General features: G+C 36.0%; 1 protein-coding gene across 8 annotated transcripts in view; it reads left to right on the top strand.

Annotated features, from left to right (window-relative positions):
- GPHN (gephyrin) overlaps window positions 1-26,805 on the top strand; it is a 624,681-nt gene that overhangs the window by 340,273 nt on the left and 257,603 nt on the right. For 7 of the 8 annotated variants that reach the window (XM_065872425.1, XM_065872422.1, XM_065872423.1 and 4 more), the window contains 2 exons: window positions 7,791-7,857; window positions 13,736-14,008. In XM_065872425.1, coding sequence (XP_065728497.1) covers window positions 7,791-7,857; window positions 13,736-14,008 — 340 coding nt within the window. Of the gene's footprint in view, window positions 1-7,790; window positions 7,858-13,735; window positions 14,009-15,334; window positions 15,443-26,805 lie in introns of all 8 variants that reach the window. The other variant, XM_065872421.1, reaches the window with a different exon arrangement.

The following is a 26,805-nucleotide window of genomic DNA, read 5'->3' as shown; positions in this document are numbered from 1 at the left end:
ATACTTTACCCAAGAAAGTTGTCCTTCAGTATTAAAGGAAAGGTGAAGAATTTCCAGTCACGCAAAAGCTAAAAGAGTTCAGCACCACTAGATTGGCCTTACAAGAAAAGTTAAAGGGACTTCTTTAAGCTGAAATGAAAGAGTGCTAACAGGAAAGCATATGAAAATGTAAACCTCACTGGTAAAGGTAAATACATAGTTCAATTTAGAATAATCTACTCTTGTAATGGCAGTGGATTGACCACTTATCTAGTGTGAAGGGTTAAAGTAGTAAAAGTAACTATAACTACAATAATTTGTTTAGTGAATACTCAAAAAGATGCAGATTGCAACATCAAAAGCATTAAACATAGTAAGAGTAAAACTGTAGAGCTTTAGAATGTGTTTGAACTTAAGTTGTTATAAGCTTAAAATAGACATAAATAAAAGTTGTTATCAGCTTAAAATAGATTTATAAATAAAAGATGTTTTGCATAAGCTTAATGGTAACCACATAGCAAAAACCTATAGTAGATACACAAAGATAAACAAAAAGGAATCTAAGCATACTACTACCAAAAAAATCACAAAGGAAGGGAGCAAGAGAAAGAAACAAAGGAATTATGAAACAGCAAGAAAATAGTTAACAAAATGGCAATAAGTGCATACTTATCAATAATTACTTTAAATGTAAATGAATAAATTTTCCAATCAAAATATACAGTAGCTGAATGAATTTTTTTTAAAAAAAGCACCCCACTATATGCTGCCTAACTTCTCACATAAGGATACATACACATTGAAAGTAAAAGGATGGAAAAAGATATTCCATGCAAATAAAAAACAAAAGAAAGCTATAATTGTATGAGACAAAATAACTTAAGCAAAAGACTATATAAGAGACAAAGAAGGTCACTGTATAATAATAAAGGGATCAATCCAACCAGAGGATATAACGTTTGTAAATATTTACGCACCCAACATAGGAGCACCTATGAATATAAAGTATATAAAGCAAGTATTAACATACCTTAAGTGAGAAATAGACAGTAAATACAATAATTGGAGATTTCAATACTCCGCTTTCATCAGTGGATAGATCATCCAGACAGAAAATCAGTAAGGAAACACTGGACTTAAATGACACTTTAGATCAAATGGAAAGCAACAGAATACTCATTCTTCTCAAATGCACATAGAACATTCTCCAGAATAGATCACATGTTAAGCCACAATACAAATCTTGAAATTTAAGAAGATTAAAATCATATCAATCATCTTTTCTGACTATAATAGTATGAAACTAGAAATCAATTACAAGAAGAAAATTGGAAAATCCACAAATATATGGAGATTCAACAAAATGCTACTAAACAACCAGTGGGTCAAAGGAGAAATCAAAAGAGAAATCCAAAAGTATCTTGAGGCACATGAAAATGGAAATACAACATACCAAAACTTATGCAGCAAAAGCAGTTCTAAGAGGGAAGTTCAGAGCAATCAATTCCTACATTAAGAAAGAAGAAAGAGCTTAAAGAAACAACCTAACGTTACACTCCAAAGAATTTTTAAAAAACAAAACAACTAAGCCTGTAGTTGAAGGAAGGAAATAACAAAGACCAGAGTAAAAAAAAAAAAAAAAAAAAAAAATAGGGACTTCTCTGGTGGCACCAGTGGTTAAGAATCTGCCTGCCAATGCAGGGGACACAGGTTTGATCCCTGATCCAGGAGGATCCCACACCCCGTGGAGCAAGTAAGCCCATGTGCCACAACTACTGAGCCTGTACCCTAGAGCCCATGAGCCACAACTGCTGAGCTCACTCACCGCAACTACTGAGTCTGTGTGCCTAGGGCCCGTGCTCTGCAACAAGAGAAGCCACTGCAATGAGAAGCCTGCACACTGCAATGAAGAGTAGCCCCTGCTTACTGCAGCTACAGAAAGCCCACGCACAGCAACAAAGACCCAATGCAGCCAAAAATAAATAAATGTATTATTTTTCTTAAATGACATAGAGACTAAAAAGACAATAGAAATGATCAATGAAATGAAGACCTGGTTCTTTGAAAAGAAAAACAAGATAGACAAGCCTTTAGCTTAGACTCATCAAGAAAGAAGAGGACTCATAAATAAAATTAGAAATGAAAGAGGAGACGTTACAACTGATACCACAAAAATACAAAGAATCTACTGTGTACAAAGAGACTGCTATGTACAATTATACACCAACAAACTGGACAGCCTAGAAGATATGGAAAAATTCCCAACATCCACAAATCAGTGAGTATGATAGACCACAGTAACAAAATGATGGATAAAAATCATATGATCATGTCCATAGATGCAGAAAAAATTTTGAGAAAATTGAACATCCATTCGTGATGAGAATTCTCAGCAAAGTGGGTATAGAGGGAACATACCTCAATGTAATAAAAGCCATATGTGACAAGCCCACAACTAACATACTCAATGGTGTAAAAACTGAAAACTTTTCCTCTAAGATTAGGAGCAAGACATGGACAGCCACTCTTGCCACTTTTATCCAAGATAGTAATGGAAGTCCTAGCCAGAGCAATTAGAGAAGGAAAAGAAATAAGTCACCCAAATCAGAAAGGAAGAAGTAAAATGTCTTTCTTTGCAGATGACATGATATTATATATAGTATACTATACGGGCTTCACCAAGAAAAAAAAAAAGTTAAAACTAATAAATTTAGTAAAGGTTCAGAGTACAAAATCAATATATAAAAATCAGTTACATTTCTATGCACTAATAACAAATTATCAGGAAGAGAAATTAAGAAAACAATCCCATTTACAATTGCATCAAAAAGAATAAAATACCTAGGAATAAATTTAAGAAATTGAAAGACTTGTACACTGAAAACTGTAAAACATTGATGAAAGAAATTGAAGAATTCACAGAGAAATGTATATATCATTCAAACATAAAGTCAAAAAGGAAACATAGTCCTTAAATGAAACAGTGGACTTAAGATATTTATACAGATCATTTCATCCAAATGCAGCAGACTACACATTCTTCTTAAATGCACATGGAATATTTTCAAGAATATACCATATGTTGGAACACAAAAGAAGTCACAATGAATTTAAATATTGAAACCATATCACGCATCTTTTCCACCGCCATGGCATGATCAACTATCAATACAAGAAGAAAGCTGGAAAAATCACAAATATATGGAGACTAAACAACATGCTACTGAACAACTATTGGTTCAATGAAATCAAAAGGAGAAATCAAAAAATACCTGAACACAAATAAAATGAAAATGCAACATATCAAAATCTGTAGCAAAAGCAGTACTTACAGGAATGTTTATAGCAATAAGGCCTACCTTAAGAAACAAGAAATATCTCAAATAAACAGTCTAACATTACACCTAAAGGAGCTAGGGCGGGGGGAAAGAACAAAGTCTAAAATCAATATAAGGAAGAAAATAAAAATCAGAGCAGAAATAAATAGAGACTAAAAAAGGCAATGGAAAAAAGTCAATGAAACTGTTTCTTTAAAGAGATAAACAAAATTGACAAACCTTTAGCTAGACTCACTAAGAAAAAAGAGAAGGTGTAGATAAATAAAATCAGAAACAAGGAAAAATTACAGCCAATATCACAGAAATACAAAGGATCATAAGAGAATACTGTGAAAAGCTATGCATCAACGAATTGGACAACCTAGAAGAACTGGATCAATTCTTAGAATCACACATTCTTCCAAAACTGAATCATGTGAAATAGAAAATCTGAATATATTGATCACTAGTAGGGAGATGGAAACAGTAATCAAAAACCTCCTAAGGAACACATCCAGGACCAGACAACTTAATTGCTGAATTCTACCAAACATTTAAAGACTTAATACCAATTCTTCTCAAACACTTCCAAAAACTAGAAGAGAAGGGAACACTTCATAACTCTTTTTGTGAGGCCAACATTACCCTAATACCAAAACCAGACAAGAACAACACACAAAAAAGAAAATTACAGGCCAGTATGTCTGACAGACATAGATGTAAAAATTCTCAACAAAACATTAGCAAACTGAATACAGCAATACATTAAAAGGATCATACACCATGATCAAATGGGCTTTATTCCAGGGATGTAAGGATGGTTCAGTATCCACAAATCAATCAACATGATATAATACATTAACAAACCTGAAGGACAAAAATCATGATTATATCAATAGTTGCCAAAAAAACAGCATATGACAAGAGTCAACTCCCATTTATGATTAAAAAAGAAAAAACTCAATAAAATGAAGGAGCATACATCAACATAATAAAAGCCATATGTGACAAACCCACAGCTAACATCATACTGAATGGTGAAAAACTGAAAATTTTTTCTCTAACATTTGGAACAAGAGAAGGATACCTACTCTTGCCACCTTGCCACTCTTACTCAACATAGTACTGAAGTCCTAGCTAGAGCAATTAGGTAAGGAAAATCCAGATTGGAAAGGAAGAAGTAATACTGTCACTATTTGTGGATAACATGATTTTATATATAGAAAACCCTAAAGATTCTACAGAAAGACTATTAGAAATAATGAATGCAGTAAAGTTGTAGGATACAAAATCAGCATGCAAAAATCTGTTGCATTTCTGTACACTAAGAATGAACTAGCATAAAGAGAAATTAAGGAAACATTTCCTTTTACAATCAAAACAAAAAGAATAAAATACCTAGTAGTAAATTAATCCAAAGAAGTGAAAACTATAAGACATTGTTGAAAGAAATTGAATAAGACACAAAGAAATGGAAAGATAGTCCATGCTCATGTTACAAAAATTAACATTGTTAAAATATCCACATTACCTAAAGCAACCTATGGATTCAGTGAAGTCCCCATCAAAATACCAATGACATTTTTGATAGAAATAGAACAAAAAATCCTACAATTTGTATAGAACTGCAGAAGGCCCTGTATAGCCAAAGCAATCTTGAGGAAAATGATCAAAGTGGAGGTATTACACTCCCTGATTTCAAATTATACTACAAAACAGTAATAATCAAAACAGCATGGTATTGGCAGAAAAACAGACATAAATCAATGGAACACAATTGAGAGCCCAGAAATAAACCCATACATATATGGACAATTAATTTGCAACAAAGGAGCAAAGAACATAAAATGGAGAAAGGACAGTTTCTTCAATAAATTGTGTTGGGAAAACTGGATAGCACATGCAAAAGAATGAAACTAGACCCTATCTTGCACCATACACAAAAATTAACTCAAAATGGATTAAAGACTTGAATGTAAAACCAGAAACCATAAAACTTCTAGAAGAAAACGTGGGCAGTATACTTTTCACATCAGTCTTAGCAGTCTCTTTCTGGATATGTATCCTCAGGCAAAGGAAACAGAAACAAAAACAAAAACAAATGGGACTACATCAAACTAAAAAATTCTACACAGCAAAAGAAACCATCAACAAAATGAAAAGAAACCCTACCAAGTGGCAGAAGATATATGCAAATCATGTATCCCATAAGTGGTTAATATTCAAAACTATAAACAACAATTTTTTTAAAATTAAAAAATGGGCAGAGGATCTGAATAGACATTTTTCCAAAGAAGACATACAGATGGCCAACAGGCACATCAGAAGATGTTCAACATCACTAATTCAGGAAAAGCAACTCAAAACCACAATGAGATATCACCTCACACCCATTAGAATGGCTGTTATTGAAAACAATAACAAGTGTTGGAGAGGAGATGCAGAAAAGGGAACCCTCATACACTGTTGGTGGCAGTGTACATTAGTGCAGCCACTCTGGAAAAAAGTATGGAGGTTTCTAAATACATTAAAAATAGAACTGTCATGTGATCCAGCAATTCGACCTTTGGGTATTTATCCAAAGCAAACAGAATCCCTATCTCAAAAAGATATCTGCACCTCCATCTTTACTGCAGCGTTATTTACAATAGCCAGGACATGGAAACCAACTAAGTATCCATTGATGGGTAAATGGATAAAGGAAATGAGGTATGTATATGCTATAGAACATTATTCAGTCATAAAAATAAGAAAATCTTGCTACTTGTGACAACATGAATGGACTTTGAGTCCATTGTGCTAAGTAAAATAGGTCAAAGAAAGACAAATACTATATGATCTCACTTACATATGCAATCTAAAAATAATCAACTCATAGATACAGAGAACAGATTGGTGGTTGCCGGAGGCAGGGGTTGGTGTGTGGGTAAAATGCGTGAAGGTCGTTGAAAGGCACAAATTTCCACATATAAATCCTGGGGATGTAATGTACAGCATGTTGATTATAGTTAATAATATTGTATAGTTGAAAGTTTCTAAGAGAGTAGATTGTAAGAGTTCTCATCACAAGAAAAAAATTGTACTGTGTGTGGTGATGGATATTAACTTATTGTGATAATCATTTCACAAACTATACACATATCAAATAATTATGTTGTATACCTAAAACTAATACAATGTTATTTGTCAACTATATCTCAATTAAAAAGAAAAGCGTATGGAAAGTTTTAAATAGCTATGAACACTTTGTGAATAGGACAAGAAAAAAACAATAAAATAAAAGACAATTTTAGGTTATTTCAAAGACTTAAAGTAATTAAAGAAGAAACTCAATCAGAAGTTTTAGGAAAAGACTCTTATGTGGCTTACAATCTAAGTTGTGAAATTTTAGAAATAGACTAATCTGATCTAGTCCTTTTGTTTTCAAATGATGGAAATGATATCATTACCAGGTCAAAGTAACACAGCCAATTATTGGAAGAGCATGATTTGAACTCTCATGAAATCTAGGCCTTCAACTCTTTTTTTTTTTTTTAAGATGTTGGGGGTAGGAGTTAATTAATTTATTTATCTTTGCTGTGTTGGGTCTTCGTCTCTGTGCGAGGGCTTTCTCTAATTGTGGCAAGCGGGAGCCACTCTTCATTGCGGTGCGTGGGTCTCTCACTATCACGGCCTCTCGTGTTGTGGAGCACAGACTCCAGACGCGCAGGCTCAGTAGTTGTGGCTCACGGGCCCAGTTGCTCCGCAGCATGTGGGATCCTCCCAGACCAGGGCTGGAACCCGTGTCCCCTGCATTAGCAGGCAAATTCTCAACCACTGCGCCACCAGGGAAGCCCATAGGCCTTCAACTCTTTATTCCAGTTTCCCATGCTTTTCCACTATTTATGTTTCTTATCTAACCACTTGGTTTAAAAGTGGCCTGAAAATTTACAATGATCTCTGAAAGACCTTTCTACTTTAAATTGACACATTATCAATGAATCAGTTAACAGCTGAGCTCTCTAAACTCTCCCCACTGCTGTTGAGTTATGAGAGACCTGTCTTACTTTAAAACTTATAGACTTCCTGAGAAGCAAGAGTTTAAACATCTCACTCAACTCATGAGTGCCTTATGTGTTAGACTTTTGAACATAGATATTACTATACTAGTCATTTTTAATATGCTATCTCATTGAATTAGAACTGTAAGAGATATGAAAAAGTTGAAGTTAGAGGAAGAAGATAATTTGGCCAGTATTTCTTTAAAGTGGCTAATTTATTCTGATTTCATGTTCAGTGCATTTTTCAAATCCCCTACACTAACCATTATTATAAAAACCTCAGCTAGAGTGAGTGCCCAATTTGTATAACAGTTGGTGAATCTTTAGCTATAACAACTTTATTCCTAAAACAGTTGTTCACATATAAAGTACAATGATTGATCTTTGTTGTTGAATGTATTTAAACCAACTATCATTCTAATTTAGTATTCATCAGGTTTCTCTTTCCTTCCAGGCCTGTATGTGGAATCAGAGGGAAAACTCTGATAATTAACTTGCCAGGTAGCAAGAAAGGATCTCAGGTAAGCTATCTTGAGATTTATATGGTTTAGTGTAAGAAATTTTGGCCACTATGAGAGCCAAACAAAAAGTTGGAGCACTCCACAAGACTACCCTCACTTCTGACACCAATTGCAGTTCAATGCCTTCCCCAAACCACCCTCAGTTTCAGTAATTCACAAGATGGATTCAGAGAACTCATTGAAAGGTGGTATACTCATGGTTATGGTTTATTACAGGAAAAGGATACAGATTAAAATCAACCAAGGGAAGGAGTACATAAGACAGAATAAAGGAGAGGTACCAAATGGAGAGCTTCTAATATCTTCTTCCTGTGGAATCATGAACACATTGCTCTCTGGGCATCAGTGTGTAACAACACAGGGATTATTGCTTATCAGGGAAGCTCTAAGCCCTTAGCATCTGGAGTTTTTATTGAGGCACATCATATACTGCCCATATACCTGTAGTCTCCAACACTTTCCAAAGGCAAAATTGATACCACATTTCCCAAAGCCCCCATCATAAATCACAGTTAGACTGTCTGGTGGCCAGAGTTTCCAGACAAAGACACTCCTTTCATTTCCCAGTAACTGAGGGCAAAGGCCAGACTCTCTTTGGGTAAGGTTAATTCTGTATTACACAAGCTACCCCCTGGCCTCTGGCCAAGGCTTTCTTACAACAAAACAATCATATTTGTATGGCTGGCCATCTGTATTTAGTATAGCATGTGTATTATAGACACAACATCAGTAACAGTGTGACTATGCCTAAGATTTGGAGGAGCCAGAGTGGGATAGGAATAAATTTAGAGAAACAGGTAATTCATCCTCTAAAGCCATTATACAAATTTTCATATTTTTGTACTCATTTATTAATTTTCCATCTTGATCTACTATTATTTGTGCCCTATGATACATTCTCACAGTTATTTACCATAGAAATTAGCTCTCTTGCTCAGGCCAATCATTTCCCATTGGTATTGCGTATTGAGGAGGCTTTAATTCAAATTCCCAGTATATATCACTATCAATATCATCATTATAATCTTATTAACAATGCCTGTATTATAACATATCATAGTATATTAGTAAATATAACCTGAAAAATAAGAGTCAAAAGATACTGGCACATTACTGGAGTCCTACACAGACATTAACAGTTATCCTAGTCGTCATGATATCATATGATCAAAACATGTCCCAGAGCAATGTTCCTCAGGTTTACAGACTTGTCAGGTTCCAAAAGCAGGAGTAGTCTCAGCAACATATGGCTTTTCCCTTTCTGGCATCTGCTACAGCTGAGCCAAGAAACAATATCGTCTTTGTTCTAAGCTTCTTTTGAGACACCAAGGTAATACTGGATTTCCCTTGTTGCATAACGCATTTACTCATTCCTTTACCTTCAACTGCCATTCCTCCTTCTCTCCATTTATACTCAGACATTTCCTTTGAACATCTTTGAATGAGACTGTTGGTTTGGCCACTGGGCTGGCCCAGATTGCCATTAGTAATACTAGTTTAGCAAGTACTTCCCACTCAGTCCATTTCATTCATATAAGATAAGGTTACGGTTACATAGGTACCGAGCTAGTAGGCAGTCTGAAACACCAGGCAATATAACTGCATTTACTGTCAAGCCCAATTTGACCAGATGGAGTAAGACATAGTCTACACCATCAGGCCCTTAGGAATTCTGACATAAAGATTTAAAAGTATAGTTACAGTTTGGGCTTAAGAATCATCCCTGCTTCTGGCACCCACAGTTGCAGCCCTGGTCCTAGGACCATTGCATCAGGTAGAAAAGAAGAAAGTTGAGGTGACGTGGGGAAAAACGAAAAAGGTTAACCGTAAAGAGAAAAGTATAGTTGTACAAGCATCCTTTGCCATCCCCTCTTCCCAGAAAAGTAGAGGAATCTGTCTAGAAGGAACTCACACTTAGCCTCCCTATTGTTGAGTGTGATCACACACTAATGAAGGCTTCATGACTTTATCTCCTCACATTTTAGACAACAAATATTTCAATTGCCCGTTTCAATTTTCTATCATATTTTTGCTCTGAGGATGAAAGTGTTCCTTGGTCTGAAGAAATGTGCCTCCATGGTCGTTGATACAATATCTTCTGTTCTGGTCCTTTTATAGTACATTGAACATTTGCATCTACTCTGGGATAAGCAAAGCTCATACCAGAGTAAGTGTCTATACCTGTTAGGACCCATTTGTAGCCTCCAGGGACTAAAAGCATCAGTCCAACATGACAGCTATGTGTAGGACTTTTCCCCTGTGGAATTTGCTGCATATCCCTCTGCCTCTGTGTCTCTCTTTTTAGCAGACAAAACAGTTCTTATTGGCATTTTGTGTCTCAGAGTGTAAGAGGAATATAGCTAGATTCAGCCCATCTCTGCATTGCTACAGACCTCCAGTGTCCACTCATTTCATGGACCCAGGTGGCCATCTCAAGCAAGTACACCAGGATATCTGCTCGCCAGTACCAATCAACTTCCAGTTCTGGAAGGGAGTTCTTCTTGTGGGCATTAACATAATCTACTTTAATATACCCCTTAGGTTCCCAGAGTGATTTCCCCAGGGCCATGTCCCATACAGGTATTCCTTTAATAGACCAGTTTTCCATTGCCCATCTGCCTGACCATACGGCCAGGCCATTTGGACACTTCCCGTGACTCAGTAAAAACCCAAACATAGGTGCAAACATGTAGTTCAGCCCATCGAGCTGATTTGTTTTTACCTTCTTCAATCAGAGTGGCGGCCTTCCAAACAGGATGCTGTCCCTTCACCTTGGAATTGCCATCCATAAACCAAGCAGCTCTTTGTTGATCAATAGAAAGCTGTTTATAGGGCACCGCCCAAGTGGCCCAAGTGGCCATAGGATCCAGCAGCTCCTCAGGTGGTTCCGAAGTCAGCCCTAGGTGAAAAGAGGCTGCCTGCTCGTGAGTACCTCCTTGCATTCTCCTGGTAGCATGATTCTATATGCAACATTTCCATTTTATTATGGAACTCTCCTGGGCATTGCCGTCCCCATTAGAGCTTTTCTCTGAAATTACCCAAGACCTTTTGGATATTTCAGGTTTTAGGATTATTTTGTGTCCTTTAGTTATAAAGGCAGTCTCAGTTAAAGTCAAATAGCAAGTAGTAATTGTCTCTCAAATGGAAATTTTCTGGTCCAAAATCCCAGCAGTTGTTGTTGGGTGGCACTCACAAGTTTTTGCTATAAGCCCAGTCTGCACTCCACACAGGGCTTTTGTACAGCAAATTAATGAACTCTGTGGGCCCATTTAGCATGTCCAATTATATTGGTGGACGAGTGGATTTACATGCCTGCTGCTTTACAATATGAGGTAGAGGACGAATTCTCCAGTCAGACACAACATCCATGCCCATAATACATTCAGGTAAAGGAGATTCATCACTTCACATAAAGTTCACTTTCCAAACATTCTGATTCTTATCCAAACATTCACCTTAATCCCATCAACTATTGCATTCCTATATCTTCCCATTCTAACTGTACCCCCTCCCCCATTAGGATTTCAACAGGTTGTAGAATCACAGTACATGAAGCTCCCATGTCAAGGAGTTCCAGAAAAGTCTCTTCTCTGTCTCCTGATGATTTTAGCCATTTATGTGCATATGGCCTTGGAGTTTAAGGCCTGGGTTGGGTCAAGGGATCCATACCCTTTTGTCAGGCCTTATATTGATTAGATTATGGGTCCATCACTTAAGGTGATGAAAGGTAAGGTTTCTTTGCTTCCTGGCTTTTTTAATTGCTCCAAACCAGGGTAAATAGAGATTTGCTTAGGACCCCTTAATGTTAGGAGACCAGCAGGGTCTCCAGTCTGTCTATTCAGCCCACAGCAGTGCTTCTTTAAGACCTCTGTTTTGTCCCCATCAATGCTCACTTTTTTCATACATTTCTTAATAACCATTTAAATATTTCCACCCTGCTAGGACAAGTTCCTTGAATCTCTTGTTTCTTTTTCCCCATTTTCTTATGAATCAGTCCAACTTTATTTACTGTTTATTGCTTCAACATAAATTTTTCCTTGGGAAGCAGCTCTGAGGCTAGCAGCTATATGTCAGACCATTCAGAATCCAAACTTGGCCCAGCCTCAGGATCCACCCCAACATTCTCCATTACTTTTGTTTTAGCTAGTACAGATACCATTAACCAAGAAATAGTGTGTTTACTTTGTTTTTTATCATTTTGCATTTCTTGTGCTTTGACATAACCTTAGGAGTTAGATCTTTCATTTTAAAACTTCATTGCTAATTTTATCTCCAGTAACTAATTACAGTACAGCTGCAGTTCCATACTGTGGGTGACCCTGTGTTCATCTAGGCTCTAAAGATTCGTTATCCGCCACCCTCTCTTCCTTCCTCTTCCCAGATCACAAGTTCCAGTGAGTCAGGGTCTTTCTATCAAATCCCACTTCTTAACACCAACTGTAAGGAGTTTTGACCAACTGCAGAAGTTAGCCAGCTACAAAGTTGGAGCACTCCATAAGGCTGCCCTCATTTCTGACACCAGTTGCAATTGAGGGGATTTCTAAAATCACCCTCACTTTTAATAATTCACAAGAAGGACTCACAGAACTCACTGAAAGCTGTTATACTTATGGGTATGTTGTATTACAGGGAAAGAATACAGGTTGAAATCAGCCAAGGAAGGAAGCACATATGGCAGAGTCTAAGAGAGGTACCAAACAGGGAACTTCTGGTCATCCTCTTCCATGGAATCATGGAAGCATCACCTCCTCTTAGCCACAATATAAGACAGTATACACAGAGTATTGGTAACTATGTACATTCTCCTTTGCCTTTGGTGTTCAGAGTTTTTATTAGGATTTGATCACGTATTGTCCACATGGTTGACCTTTAGTCAGCCATTCCCAGTTCTTTCCAGAGGCAAAACTGATACAGTGTTTCCCAAAGCCCTCATAGTAAACCACATTGTTAGACTGTGCAGTGGCCAAAGCCCCCAGGCAAACAGAGACACTCTTATCAGGCATGACATAACAAGGAACTAGAGATCACCTCCCAAAAACTGAGAGTAAAGACCAGACCTCTCTTTGATTAAAGTTAAATTCTTCACTATACAATTTTTTCCAGTAGGTTAAAAGATTAGATACCTTCCAGGTAGTCCATAAATTGTAAGATATTTCTTTACATATTAGATTTTAAGGTAAGTTACTGTAAATGTAAAAGAGAAAGACCTCTGCTCAAACATATTCCCCAAACATATCTGGCCTTATGTTCTGATTTTTAAATTCTCACCTATTTTCTTTTGGTGATACAATATAGGTAATAATGGATATATTTTGAGCATTAGCTGCCTGTTCTCCTTGCTTGGCACCCTGCAATAAATGCTGTACTTTCTTTCACTGCCCACTAAAAAAAAGAAACCAAGAGACTATATTGACTTTTATGCTGTACAAACTTATACCTATTTTTACATATTGTACAACGATGTCTAGCTGTACTTTATGATTGTAGTCAGAACTTATTTCTCTGAATAAAATAGTTCAGTACTCAATTGGTTTGTTAGTTCTAGTATCTTTCTCTAACCAGAAAGGTAAAAATTCTTACCTGCTCTCTCATAATGTATCTTTAAACCCCAAAGTTTTATAGAAATTTTACTTAAAAAAAAAAAAAAAGTACTGTGTGCTTATATAGTGTAGTTCTTCAGCTTATGGAGAATACCGTAATATATACCATTCTTACTTCATATTTTGCATTGCAAAGACAATACATTAAATATGATTCTTTCTTAAGACAGATGGAGAGAAAATCACAAATCCAAAATCACAAACACATTTGACTGCTGCCATTTTGTATGCCTATAAAAATGCTTTATCTTCATTTTTTTTCTTCCTCTTGCATACAGGAATGCTTTCAGTTCATACTGCCAGCCCTACCTCATGCCATTGACCTTTTACGTGATGCCATTGTAAAAGTAAAAGAAGTGCATGATGAACTTGAAGATTTACCTTCCCCACCACCACCTCTTTCCCCTCCTCCCACAACTAGCCCCCATAAACAGACAGAAGACAAAGGGGTTCAATGTGAAGAAGAGGAAGAAGAGAAGAAAGACAGTGGTGTTGCTTCAACAGAAGATAGTTCTTCATCACATATAACTGCAGCAGCCATTGCGGCCAAGGTAAGCCTGCTGAGAGAGACCCAGAGATCTAAAGGACCCACAGGTAAATGTATTGATCTCATCTCTCTTTCCATCCCATTCTTCCATAAGTTAAATACCACTTCAGGGCATCCTTTAAAAAGAACGGGGATATTCATGACACTCCACAGCTATATTCCCTCCATTATGTAGAGTTCTTGAAAGCATTGAAGTTTTATTCTGCGTTCTGAGGCATTAAAAATTCTGCTGTTATCTACTGAAGTAATAGCTCCAGTGATAAACAATGTGACATTTAAGAACTCTTTGAAGATGTCATTTTTGTGATCATAGTAAATATACAATGTTCATGTATTCAGAACATCAAATATTCACAAATTCTTAGAGGAGCACCAAACTGAAGGTAAGATACCTAAGGTGGTTCAAGAAATTAGCTGAGGAAGATTAATAAATATTTTTTTTTAAGACAAGACTTTTCAGCAGTTAAGTAGCACTTATTTAACTATTGGACACAAATTACTCCAGTCATAAAGAGAAGAAATGGATGGAAGATATTCATGTTTTTAATTTAATAAAGTAATAAATATCATTAAAACAGCATCAAAGTATTACAAGTTCTCTTTGAACAATTCTGGGAGTAAATATAGTACCATGAAGTATTTCAGTAAATTTAGTTATCATCTTAAAGTCACAGAACATGATTTATATTATTATCCATATCTAGTATAACCCACCTTGTACACTTTAAAATCTTCAGACAGTAGCATATCACTTCTGGGAGTAATGATTGTTCATTGAGAGTGTAAAGATTGAAAATCTAATCGCTATATGAAGTAATTTTTAAAGTTTATGGCTCATCCAGATACTTTGGGTATGAGCATAGCATGAGAGGATTTTTTGGACAATGTATATATTGGAAAGGATCATAGAGATCCTTTGGAAGTGTCCATTCAGACAACAAGTAGGTGGTTCTTTCACTGAAGATGGTATTATTCTGTCTCCAGATCCATTCAGTGATCCATTAAGTCCTTGCTTAAGGCTAGTAAGTATTTGTTGTGCGTGAGGTTTGTTCTGTTTTTATGGAAATGATTGATGAAATACATTATTAAGTCATCGTATGTTCTCTTTCTTTTACTCTTAATTAAAAGAGTTAAAAGTACCATCAGTTTCAATCTTAAAAAAAGCTTGTACCATTTGATATCTAAGCTAATTTTGTCATTCTTCATTTGAAAATTTTTGACATTCCATTGTTCCATTTGTTTTCACCCTTTTTCCTTTCCAGTCATTTTGCTTGTATAGTTTCATGTTTTCCTGTCACTATATTCATAGTTGTTATGTGTTGTGCATTAGAAGCATCCATTCTACACCAGTCCTGCTGTTATCATGGCACACGGTGAGCAGCCCATCCCTGGTCTCATCAGTTATTCCCATGATGCAACAGGCAGTGCAGAGGAACCGGTAAGACAAGAGGCTTTTGCATTAATGATTTTGCAAGCATACAGCCTACCTCCTATCCTTGGAGGTAGGCTATAGCATATGACGGAAGATGTGTTTTACTCTGAAAGACCTTCACTAGTGCTTTTTTGGGAAAGTGTAAGTGCCACTGAGTATCTTCCATCAAGGAATTTAATAGAGTTTCTCCTGTACCTAAAGTACTCTAACATCATTAAGATTTTGTAGTATGTGGCAATGAACTTTCATCACATGACTTTCAAGAAATTCATTGCTCAGAAGTTATCTTTTTCTTTAGTAATTTCATCACATACCTTAAAATAAATTGCCTAGCTTAATTAAGATAATCCCTTAAGAGGATCACATTAAGTTTTAATATCCAAACAGATTGGTCAAGATAATATTTAATTTGTATTAATCTTGCTTTTTTTCCTTATGATTTTGCATCTTTTTTTCTTTTCTTTCACTATGTTCTCATTACAACCATTTAGAAAGTTGAGTCTTTGTACAAATTCTGATATACATATAGAAACTTTTAAGGGTGTTTATCACTTCTTTCAGTCATTGGCTGAATGATACTTTGTAAAAAGTGTCAGGCTAGGAAAGATTAAACTGATAAGTATAGCTGAATAAGCAGTGACAATTTAGACCATGGCTGCAAAAGAAACCTCAGTCCCTGATATGAATATAAAATGAGAAGGAAAAAGAAAAATAAGTAATAAGTGTAATTTTGTTTTTAATCCTTAGGAAGAAAAAACACCCAGGATTTCAGGGGGATGCAGGGAGGAAAACTAGTATCAGTTGACCCTTAGGAGCTAAACTACCAAATGATGACTTTAACGCTTATATTCAACAAGCCATGCCTGGTTGGAAACAAACTTAGCTGAGTCAAAGGCCAAGTAGAAAATGTAAATATTGATTAATAAAATTATTAATGAATTCCAGTTGACAACTGAATTCTCCAGCTATAGCTTTGCTATAACTTATAAACATTCCAAAGTATACCAAACTGTCTTTTGTATTCTCATATTATAAAGCAACCACAGCAACTACAATAATTATCCTGGTTTTCAAACTAAAATATTTGGAAGTTTTGTATTCATAACCAAGCTTTTAAGTTATCATATTCTGAGTTTCATATTATTACACAGAAAATGATTTGAATAACTCTTCAATAGTTAGCTCCTAGTGATCTGAATACTGGTTATTGCCAAACTGATCAACTTGCTTTTTCAGGAAACAAAGAGGCTTGAGAAGTGCTTCTCATAATGGATATTTGTTAGTTGCCTCTCCAGCAGCCATTTCCCATCCCTCTTTCTAACACTACACTGCATTTCCCAGTCATATAGTTAGGGTGAGATTGACTAATCCTCCAGGGTAGGTGGCTTAGTATAATCAGCATATCTATTTCACATAACCACAGTTTTTAGTTCAAGGAACACATAATTCAGGTCAATAGGAGCAAGTGGGTCTCATCTCTTAGATTTTATTTGAATGACTAGGAATATAGACTCTATTTCCTATTGAATATGAATGAGGAAATATACAACTCAAAGAATTCCTATCTTGGAACCATGAAAGTAATGCCTGCCAGTAATGGAGCCAACTGTAAAGAAGCATTCCTAAGAAATGGGAGAGAAAGAGAGGTACTCGGTCCTGTCACATTTTTCAACCACTTACTCCAGCCCCGTTGAACTATACCCGCCTCTACTTTTCAGTTACCTGAGCCAATACGTTACTTTGAAAAAGCTAATTAGAGATAGAGATGGGTAAACTGTTGTCTGCAACCAAAAAGCATCTTGACTAATAATTCTCAGTATGTAGTGTCTCATCAAAGAGCTGAAAAGACTTCCTTATAATAACTGAAACATATCAAATAGGAATCCCTGAAGTTTCATATTTGAGTGAGAAACCTGATTCAAGAGAACAGAGAGTGGGGGCATGTGACACACGGAAGGAAAAAAGGAAAAATAAATCTTGCCCCTCTGTGATTACTAAATAAGTGTAAAGGTCTTTTCAAGGAGACTGGATCCAAACCTGAAGAAATTACAACTATACTTTGCATAATGCTTGTATTATGCTTGCAAAACTCCAAGCATAATGAGAGGCAAGGAGGAATTTAAGACAAAAATAGCCATGGAGATACATAATAAGAAATCTTGTCTTACTGACAGAAATTAAATCTTCTGGAGAAGTCCCACATAATAATGATGGTCCCCAAGCTCCACTGGATGCAAGAAAATCTGCTTGCCCTGGGAAGAAAGAGTTGCTGATTTCCTTTTGGGAAAGGATATGGAGAAAACAAATATGTTAGATTGATATGGCCAGTCGGGAAGTGTCTGTCTTCCTAGGGCATTTATTTGGAACTTAAGAGAGAAAATGCTAAAAGTTAGCAACCTGACACTCATAGATTTGCCTGGAGATAAATGATACCATTACAAAAGACCAGAAGTACTTAAAAAGTTTTGGTCAGAAAATTGAAGAATATACATGGTTGTATATATATGGTTTTATTGTTTCTTCCTATCCATGATGATTTTAGTATATTAAAATAATATTGTCAGTCATTCTTCTAAACAGTTTACATATACCAACACTTTACATACATTGTCATTTTACTTATGAGAAAATTGACACACAAAGAGGTTAAGGACATATAACCAGCTAGAGACTAAACTGGTATTCAAGTCCAGGCAGTCTGGCTCCAGAATCATCACTCTTCACCTCTCTGCTATAGCAACTCTCAGTGCAAGAGAGAAAGAAAAAGAATGATGTTATGGGAGATGACTAACTAGTTACAAATTCTTCTATAGAATGAGAATTAGGATTTTTGGACCTTGGTTTGGAATACTTGAATGATAAAATGTATTGCACAACGTAAGAACTGTGAACAGTAGACTATATTTACTCTGGAAGTTTGCTGGTCCAAGCAGCAAAGCTTTAAGCTATAAGCACAATTGGAGTCAGAAATATATTTAGATAAATCCATGAAAACAAATACTTCGGAGAACACAGTATGATATGCGTTAAAGGATAATATGTTTAAAGGTTGAATCATAACATTCATAGAAATATAAATGTGTCAGTTATTCTATTTAATTAATTAATGAGAGAACAGTAAGCTGTTAAACCAGTTCAAAGAAAAAAAAAGGACACATACATATATCAACAGTCACAAAGACTGGGATGAATTTATAAATAGATACAAAATTGGTCAGTATACACAGGACAATAATCAATTGTTCCTTCTCAAGACAAAATTTATTTGCATTTCTGTAGACAATAATTTGCGTTAGCATTAGTTTTCTATAGCTTGCAGAGTTGTAAAATAGTGAAAGTAAAAAGTGCAGATAACCCAGAAGAGTATACAAATCAGGACATTTAATAATCTTTCTTGCCCATTTTCTTGACAGCTCTCTACACCCCCAATCATAATAATCTCATAATGATTTTTGTTGCAAAAAAATGGCAGATCTCATTAGTTTGGGATTGATTATTTATTTAGCTGCAGCAAGGTATTAATTAACCAGGTAGCTTCTCTGAGTTTGCTTTGCAAATACTGAGGCTGCAAAATTAACTTCTCTCTGGAAGTTTTCATAGGGAATCTCAGATTTTACTTTTAAAAGTTTCTATTTTTGCCATTCCAAGTTTAGGAAGCCAAGCCCCAGACAATCTCTTCACCCTATTTCACCTGCAGGTACCTGTTACTGGGTGAATTCCTCTCTTCTCCAGGTCACCAAAAGTTCATTACCATATATAAGTGACCTTCCTTAACCACATGTAAGGCTGAGACCCTCTACTTCAGGTACCAGGTCATTTTTCCTGGGAGGGCTTTATAGGTATTAGCTTCGTGAGTACAGCCAGTCTTTGTTCTTCAGAAGTGGTAGACATATCTGATTAAATGGGCACCATTCTCAAACATGACACAGGTAAGTCCTTGGTTCCACCATCAGTTTGTCCAATTATATCCTGTTAAAAAGGAAGATATTCTTAATAAATCTATGGAAATCACTATATTGTCAAAAAAAGTTAGCAGACCTAGTAAGAGTTTCTGAATTCTGAGGGACTCGGTGAGAATCAAAACTTTTAGTTTTAAGAAATCAGGATGTACGAAATTGTGTGGGTTATATATAGATTGAGAAGAAAGAAGAAATTTCTTCACACACCCTAAAAATAGAACATTTAAAACATCAATAATATTCCAAACAAATAGCCAGGAAAAAATTCTTCTGTTTACTCAGTCCTATGTAATTAATTCTCATTCTACTAGATCTTAGCAGTTTGCTTTCATGAAGCTTTCAGCTTCTAGACTAATGAGAGTTTTGGAAATACTAACCCAGTCCACTATTACAGTCTAAAAGTTATCTAAGCAATATCACTTCAGCAGTCTGTACCCAAGAATATATATTTTGAAGTGTCAGTAGTTGTAAGTATCTGGTACAGTTCTTTCTGTGAGGCTTGTGAAACTGTCCTTCTTGTTAAATGCACAAGCTCTGGTCTGTAGCTTACAGCATAACTTTTAGGTAAGCATCAAAATCCATCTGTAGATGACAGGAACTTAATAGCTGTAGTTATTAACTGTATCCAGTAATAGCGGAATGGCAGGGAGTAAAATTCTCTATTGAGGGATGGAATATAACTATTTCACGAGTTTTTAAGCAGTATTTCCCCTTAGAGTAAAACCATTAGGGACTGGGGGTAATTGACAATTCTCCAGGGACTTTACACAAAGCACACAATTAATGAAATAGTTATATTAATAACATTTTGCTTATATAAACTTAACCTAGAGGAGACTGGGCTTCTCTTTTTTTGTTGTTTTTTTTGGTTTTTTTTGTTTTTTCTGTACGTGGGCCTCTCACTGTTGTGGCCTCTCCCGTTGCGGAGCACAGGCTCCGGACGCGCAGGCTCAGCAGCCATGGCTCACGGGCCCAGCCGCTCCGCGGCATGTGGGATCTTCCTGGACCAGGGCACGAACCCGTGTCCCCTGCATCGGCAGGCGGACTCTCAACTACTGCGCCACCAGGGAAGCCCTGGGCTTCTCTTTTGATATGACGACTTCTTATGAAATTTATAGTTGTAACTCATCAAACAAACTAATTATATCTTTCATCACTCTTATCTATGCTGAAAGAACAAATTTCTGTGATTTCTAGGAGCCTGCCAGGAAATCTCAAAGATAGTTTTCAGTGAAAGATACCCTGAAATTTTTTAATAATTTGATTTGATTTAGAGTTGTCAGAGGAAATTTGGACACTTGATTTAAGATAGGATCATGGATGCCTGAGAAATAATTTTTTGGTTGCCTTTTTTTATTAAAATGACAATAAAACATTTTTAAAAGCACAAAAGGTAACACAGTTAAGAAGTAACTCTTTCATAACTGAGGAACTTTTTGTTCTTTTTCCCCTTAAATACTCAAGCATATAATAAAGTTAACATATAGCAGAGAAAATTATTCTGGTAAGACACAGGATCTCTGCTATCTAGGCAGATTACATAGATAGTGGGTAAAAGCACTAATCAGTAGGCCAAGGAAAGAAGCCCATCAAAATTAAGTGAACCTTGTTTTAAGTGAATGTGTATTTTAACACATTTTATAACTTATTTTCAGGCTCGGGCATTATAAATCAAAGGAAATAATCTTCACTTTCCGAGTTTTATCTTTCATTATGTTCTTTCAAATATTCTGGAACAAACTGATACTTTGCTTTAGTATTACAGTTCTTTCTCAAATGACCCACAAGTTGAAAACTATCTTCATAATAATATAATGGTATAGTTTATTTAACATGCAACATGTTAATCATTGCTTTTTTCAAATGAATTAGTAAGTTCGTAAAATTTTTGTTTTGATTTCAAATTCAGTAAATATTGATAGTTATAACCCACATGTACAAAAGCTCTAGGAGTTCTAAATAAATTATAAATGTGTAAAGGGGTCCAGAGACCAAAACGTTCGAGGACTGCTGCTTTAGGGCAATTTTTTTTTTCCCCTTAAAAAAATAAAAGCACATGCTCAGTTGTATATCTCTATCACTGCTGCTTCTGCTGTAGTCTCAGCAACTCATATTAAGTATAACTTTTAATGAAAGTCATTTCTATTTCACAGAGAAAACTTGGGGTAGATAATTAAGAACTATCTGACATACGCATATATTAGCAGACAGCAAAGCTCATAAACATGCATAATATAATTTTCTACAGTGACATGCAATCCCTTGACTACTTGTTAAAGTAGCAAAAAGGAACATGTTCATAAATATGACACAAATTTCTAGCATCTATATAGCAAATAAAAATAAGCAAAAGTATATAAACTTAAAATTATGATTAGTAATCAGTGCAACAAAAGAAAAAATAGATAAGACTCCATCAAATTAAAAACTTTTGTGCATCAAAGGATACTGTCAAGAGAGAAAAAGACAAATGACAGAATGAAAGAAAATATTTGCAAATCACATATATGAGAAATGATTAATATCTACAATATAAAAAGAACTGCTGCAACTGAGAAAAGAAAAAAAGGGAACCCAATTGAAACATGGGTGAAGGATTTGAATAGACGTTTCTCCAAGGAAGGTATACAAATAGCAATGTGCACACAAAAAGATACTTAACATCACCAGTCATTAGAGAACTGCAAATCAAAGCCACAATGAGATACCACTTTATATCCATTCTGGTGTTTTATCAAAAAAAAAAAAAACCTCCCCCCCCCCAAAAAAAAACACACAAATAACCCAGAAAATTAGTGTTGGCAAAGAATGTGGAGAAATTGGAACCCTTGGGCATTGCTGGAGGGAGTATAAAATGGTGCCACCACGGTGAAAAACACTTTTGTGGTTCTTCTAAAAGTTAGCCATGTGATCCAGCAATTCTACTTCTACTTATATACCCAAAAGAATTGAAAGCAAGCACCTAGTACACCAGTGTTTATAGCAGCTATATTCACAATGGCCAGAAGGTGGGAACAGCCCAAAGATACATGGATAAACAAAATGTGTTATACAGATATAACTGAATATTATTAAGCCGAAAGAAGAAATGAAGTTCTGATACATGCTACAACATGAATGAACCTTGAAAACATTATGCTGAATTTAATAAGCCAGAAATAAAAGGACAAATATTGTATGAGTTCACTTACATGAGGTACTCAGAATAGTCAAATTCATACAGGCAGAAAATAGGATAGATGAAAGTGGAGAGTGGGAAGTTACTGTTTAAAGGGTATGGAATTTCTCTTTGGGATGATGAAAAAGTTCTGGAAATGGATAATGGTGATGTTTGCATTACATTGTGAATTTGCTTAATGCCATTTCATTGTACACTTAAAACTGGTTAAAGTAGTAAATTTTATGTTATGTTTCACCACAGTAAAAAAAAATTTATTTACGCTTAGTACTTGATGTTTCCTATTTTATCTTATTTAAAAATTATCTAGGCTTCTAATGATTATCCATTAATTTAATGTAATGCACTCCAAAGTTTAAGTTACCTAAAGATCATGGAAATTATGTTCAAGCTGACATGGATTATGTAGGAATAATGTAAGCTTCTTCAGTCAATAAACCTGTATATGTTTAGGGAAAGCAACCCAAGAAAAACAAAATGTGTACTTGTATTATATTTAACATTAAAAATTATTTAAGACAATTTTTAAACCAAAATTATTAAGCTAGTCTTATTTGCCAAAGATTTACCCTAATTTTATGAACTTGGATTCTTAAAATATTTATGAGTTAGTTTCTAGTAGAAGATTCTTTTTTAAGTCTAGCATATTTGAAGTTTTAGAAATTCAGTTTATTTTGGGAAATATTAGGAATAATTAACTTATTTAGGCATTTAGCTCTGTAAGCCAGTCAGAACAGAGCTCCTTTAACTTCAGAGACAATATAGCTTTATACTTCCCAGAGATTGGGAAACATTTCGCAATGGTAAAGGGTAAAGGTCTTTCTGAATTACAGATAAACACAGAGAGGGCTCATAATTTCAATTCTGCAGCTTCAGCCACAGGTCCAGAGTAAATACAGAAACACAAAAACTCATCCCCAATACACCCCCCCCAAAAAAATCAAAGACCTGTTCTCCTTCCCAGAGGGCACCAGTTTAATTGTTTTGAGCTCAAAATGGAGAAATAGACAAATAAAACTACAAGTAGGACTACAAATAGGATTCTCTGTCATCTTTCACCCAACAAAGAATGGACATCTATAATACATTTACAGAGATCACCAAATGGTCAGACCATAAAAGCAAAGTCTCAAGCATTGCTGCCACCAGGAAGCAATAATTTCCTGGCAGTGCACAAACTAGAAACAAAGACAAAACACAAATCAAAAAACAATGGGGTTGGGGCTTCCCTCATGGCGCAGTGGTTAGGAATCCACCTGCCAATACAGGGGACACAAGTTCAACCCCTGGTCCAGGAAGATCCTACATGCCACGGATCAACTAAGCCCATGCGCCACAACCACTGAGCCTGCATTCTAGAGCCTGAGAGCCACAACTACTGAGCGACGTGTCACAGCTACTTAAGCCCATGCACCTAGAGCCCACGCTCTGCAACAAGAGAAGCCACCACAATGAGAAGCCCATGCACTGCAACAAAGAGTAGCCCCCCTCGCCACAACTACAGAAAGCCTGCATGCAGCAACGAAGACCCAGTGCAGCCAAAAATAAATAAATAATAATAATGATGATAATAAAATAGATGATTTTTTTTAAAAAATCCACCTGCCAATGCAGGGGACACGGCTTCGATCCCTGTTCCAGGAAGACCCCACATGCCACGTAGCAACTAAGCCCGTGGGCCACAACTATGGAGTCTGTGCTCGAGAGCCCCAAGCCACCACTGCTGAGCCCACGTGCCACAACTACTGAAGCCCATGCACCTACAGCTTGTGCTCTGCAACAGAGAATCCACCACAGTGAGAAGCCCGCACACTGCAACGAAGAGTAGCCCCCGCTCACTGCAACTAGAGAAAGCCCGCACGCAGCAACGAAGACCCAACACAGCCAAAAATAAATTAATTTATTTTTTTTTTAAAAAAAAAACAATGGGGTTTTGTTTTCTGTTGTTTTTTGTTTTGTTTTGTTTTTTTAAACATAAAGAAACAGTCATCTAAGTAAAGTTCTGTTGGTATTTGGGATTCACTCCAATTGCCAAGAAAAGATACTTGTGGGCTTAAGCAAGTGCTTAAAAGTGTACTCTTTACTATACTACAAAGCTACACTAATCAAGACAGTATGGTACTGGCACAAAAACAGAAATATAGATCAATGGAACAGGATAGAAAGCCCAGAGATAAACCCACGCACATATGGTCACCTTATTTTTGATAAAGGAGGCAAGAATCTACAATGGAGAAAAGACAACCTCTTCAATAAGTGGTGCTGGGAAAACTGGACAGGTACATGTAAAAGAATGAAATTAGAACACTCCCTAACACCATACACAAAAATAAACTCAAAATGGATTAAAGACCTAAAGGTAAGGCCAGACACTATCAAACTCTTAGAGGAAAACATAGGCAGAACACTCTATGACATAAATCACAGCAAGATCCTTTTTGACCCCCCTTCTAGAGAAATGGAAATCAAAACAAAAATACACAAATGGGACCTAATGAAACTTAAAATCCTTTGCACAGTGAAGGAAACCCTAAAGAAGACCAAATGACAGCCCTCGGAATAGGAGAAAATATTTGCAAATGAAGCAACTGACAAAGGATTAATCTCCTAAATTTAGAAGCAGCTCATGGAGCTCAATATCAAAAAAACAGACAACACAATCCAAAAATGAGCAGCAGACCTAAATAGACATTTCTCCAAAGAAGTTATACAGATTGCCAACAAACACATGAAAGAATGCTCAACATCACTAATCATTAGAGAAATGCAAATCAAAACTACAATGAGGTATCACCTCACACTAGTCAGATTGGCCATCATCAAAAAATGTAGAAACAATAAATGCTGGAGAGGGTGTGGAGAAAAGGGAACCCTCTTGCACTGTTGGTGGGAATGTGAATTGATACAGCCACTATGGAGAACAGTATGGAGGTTCCTTAAAAAACTACAAATAGAACTACCATACAACCCAGCAGTCCCACTACTGGACCTTTACCCGTGAAAACCATAATTAAAAAAGTATCATGTACCACAATGTTCATTGCAGCTCTATTTACAATAGCCAGGACATGGAAGCAACCTAAGTATCCATCAACAGATGAATAAAGAAGATGTGACACATATATACAATGGAATATTACTCAGCCATAAAAAGAAATTAAATTGTAATTTGTATTGAGGTGGATAGACCTAGAGTCTGTCATACAGAGTGAAGTAGGTCAGAAAGAGAAAAATACTATATACTAACACATATATATGGAACCTAAAAAGAAAAAATGGTTATGAAGAACCTAGGGGCAGGATGGGGATAAAGACGCAGACCTACTATAGAATGGACTTGAGCACACGCGGAGGGGGAAGGGTAAGCTGGGACAAAGTGAGAGAGTGGCATGGACATATATACACTACGAAACGTAAAATCCATAGCTAGTGGGAAGCAGCCGCATAGCACAGGGAGATCAGCTCGGTGCTTTGTGACCACCTAGAGGGGTGGGATAGGGGGGATGGGAGGGAGATGCAAGAGGGAAGAGATATGGGGATATATGTATATGTATAGCTGATTTGCTTTGTTATAAAGCAGAAACTAACACACCATTGTAAAGCAATTGTACTCCAATAAAGATGTTAAAAAAAAAAGTGCACTCCTCTGGCAATGCTGTTTACTGGTTCTATTAGGTGAATCCATTGGGTATCTCAGTGGATGATCTCTAAAACTGTTAAAGAATTATTTTTTAAATTAAAATCATGTCTTTGTTACAAATACCAAATGAATACATGTCAAAGATCTTATTTCATTTGTTAAGTAATGAGGGAACCAGAAAGATGTTACAACTGGTTAACAGGAGAATTCAAAGAACACAAATATATAGGCATTGGGAGTGCTGAAATGAATTTACAAATAAATGCAACACTTGGTGATTACCTGCAAGGCAGTCCATTGTACTTCCATGGTACAAAAGGATCATTTGGACGAACACTACTTACATTACTCTCAGTTTTTTACAACTTATATTTGTAAAATAGCTAAAAGACTAAACAGTGTAGATAATTCAAAATGGTCCACTACACAAGACACCTAAGAATATTTTTGTCCATTTCAAAGTCTTTCACAATTTTTCCTGGCATATGAAAGGAATACAATAATGCATGGATGTTTACAGAATAAAATAAAATTTCTGTTCAAGATGTCCATGTGCTTAATGTGCTTTTTTATTCTTGTTTATTTGCTCCTA

Source organism: Phocoena phocoena, chromosome 2 (assembly GCF_963924675.1).
Source record: "Phocoena phocoena chromosome 2, mPhoPho1.1, whole genome shotgun sequence".
Lineage (NCBI taxonomy): Eukaryota > Metazoa > Chordata > Mammalia > Artiodactyla > Phocoenidae > Phocoena > Phocoena phocoena.
The sequence above is the reverse complement of the archived record's forward strand: the minus strand, read 5'-3'. Positions and strand labels throughout refer to the sequence as shown.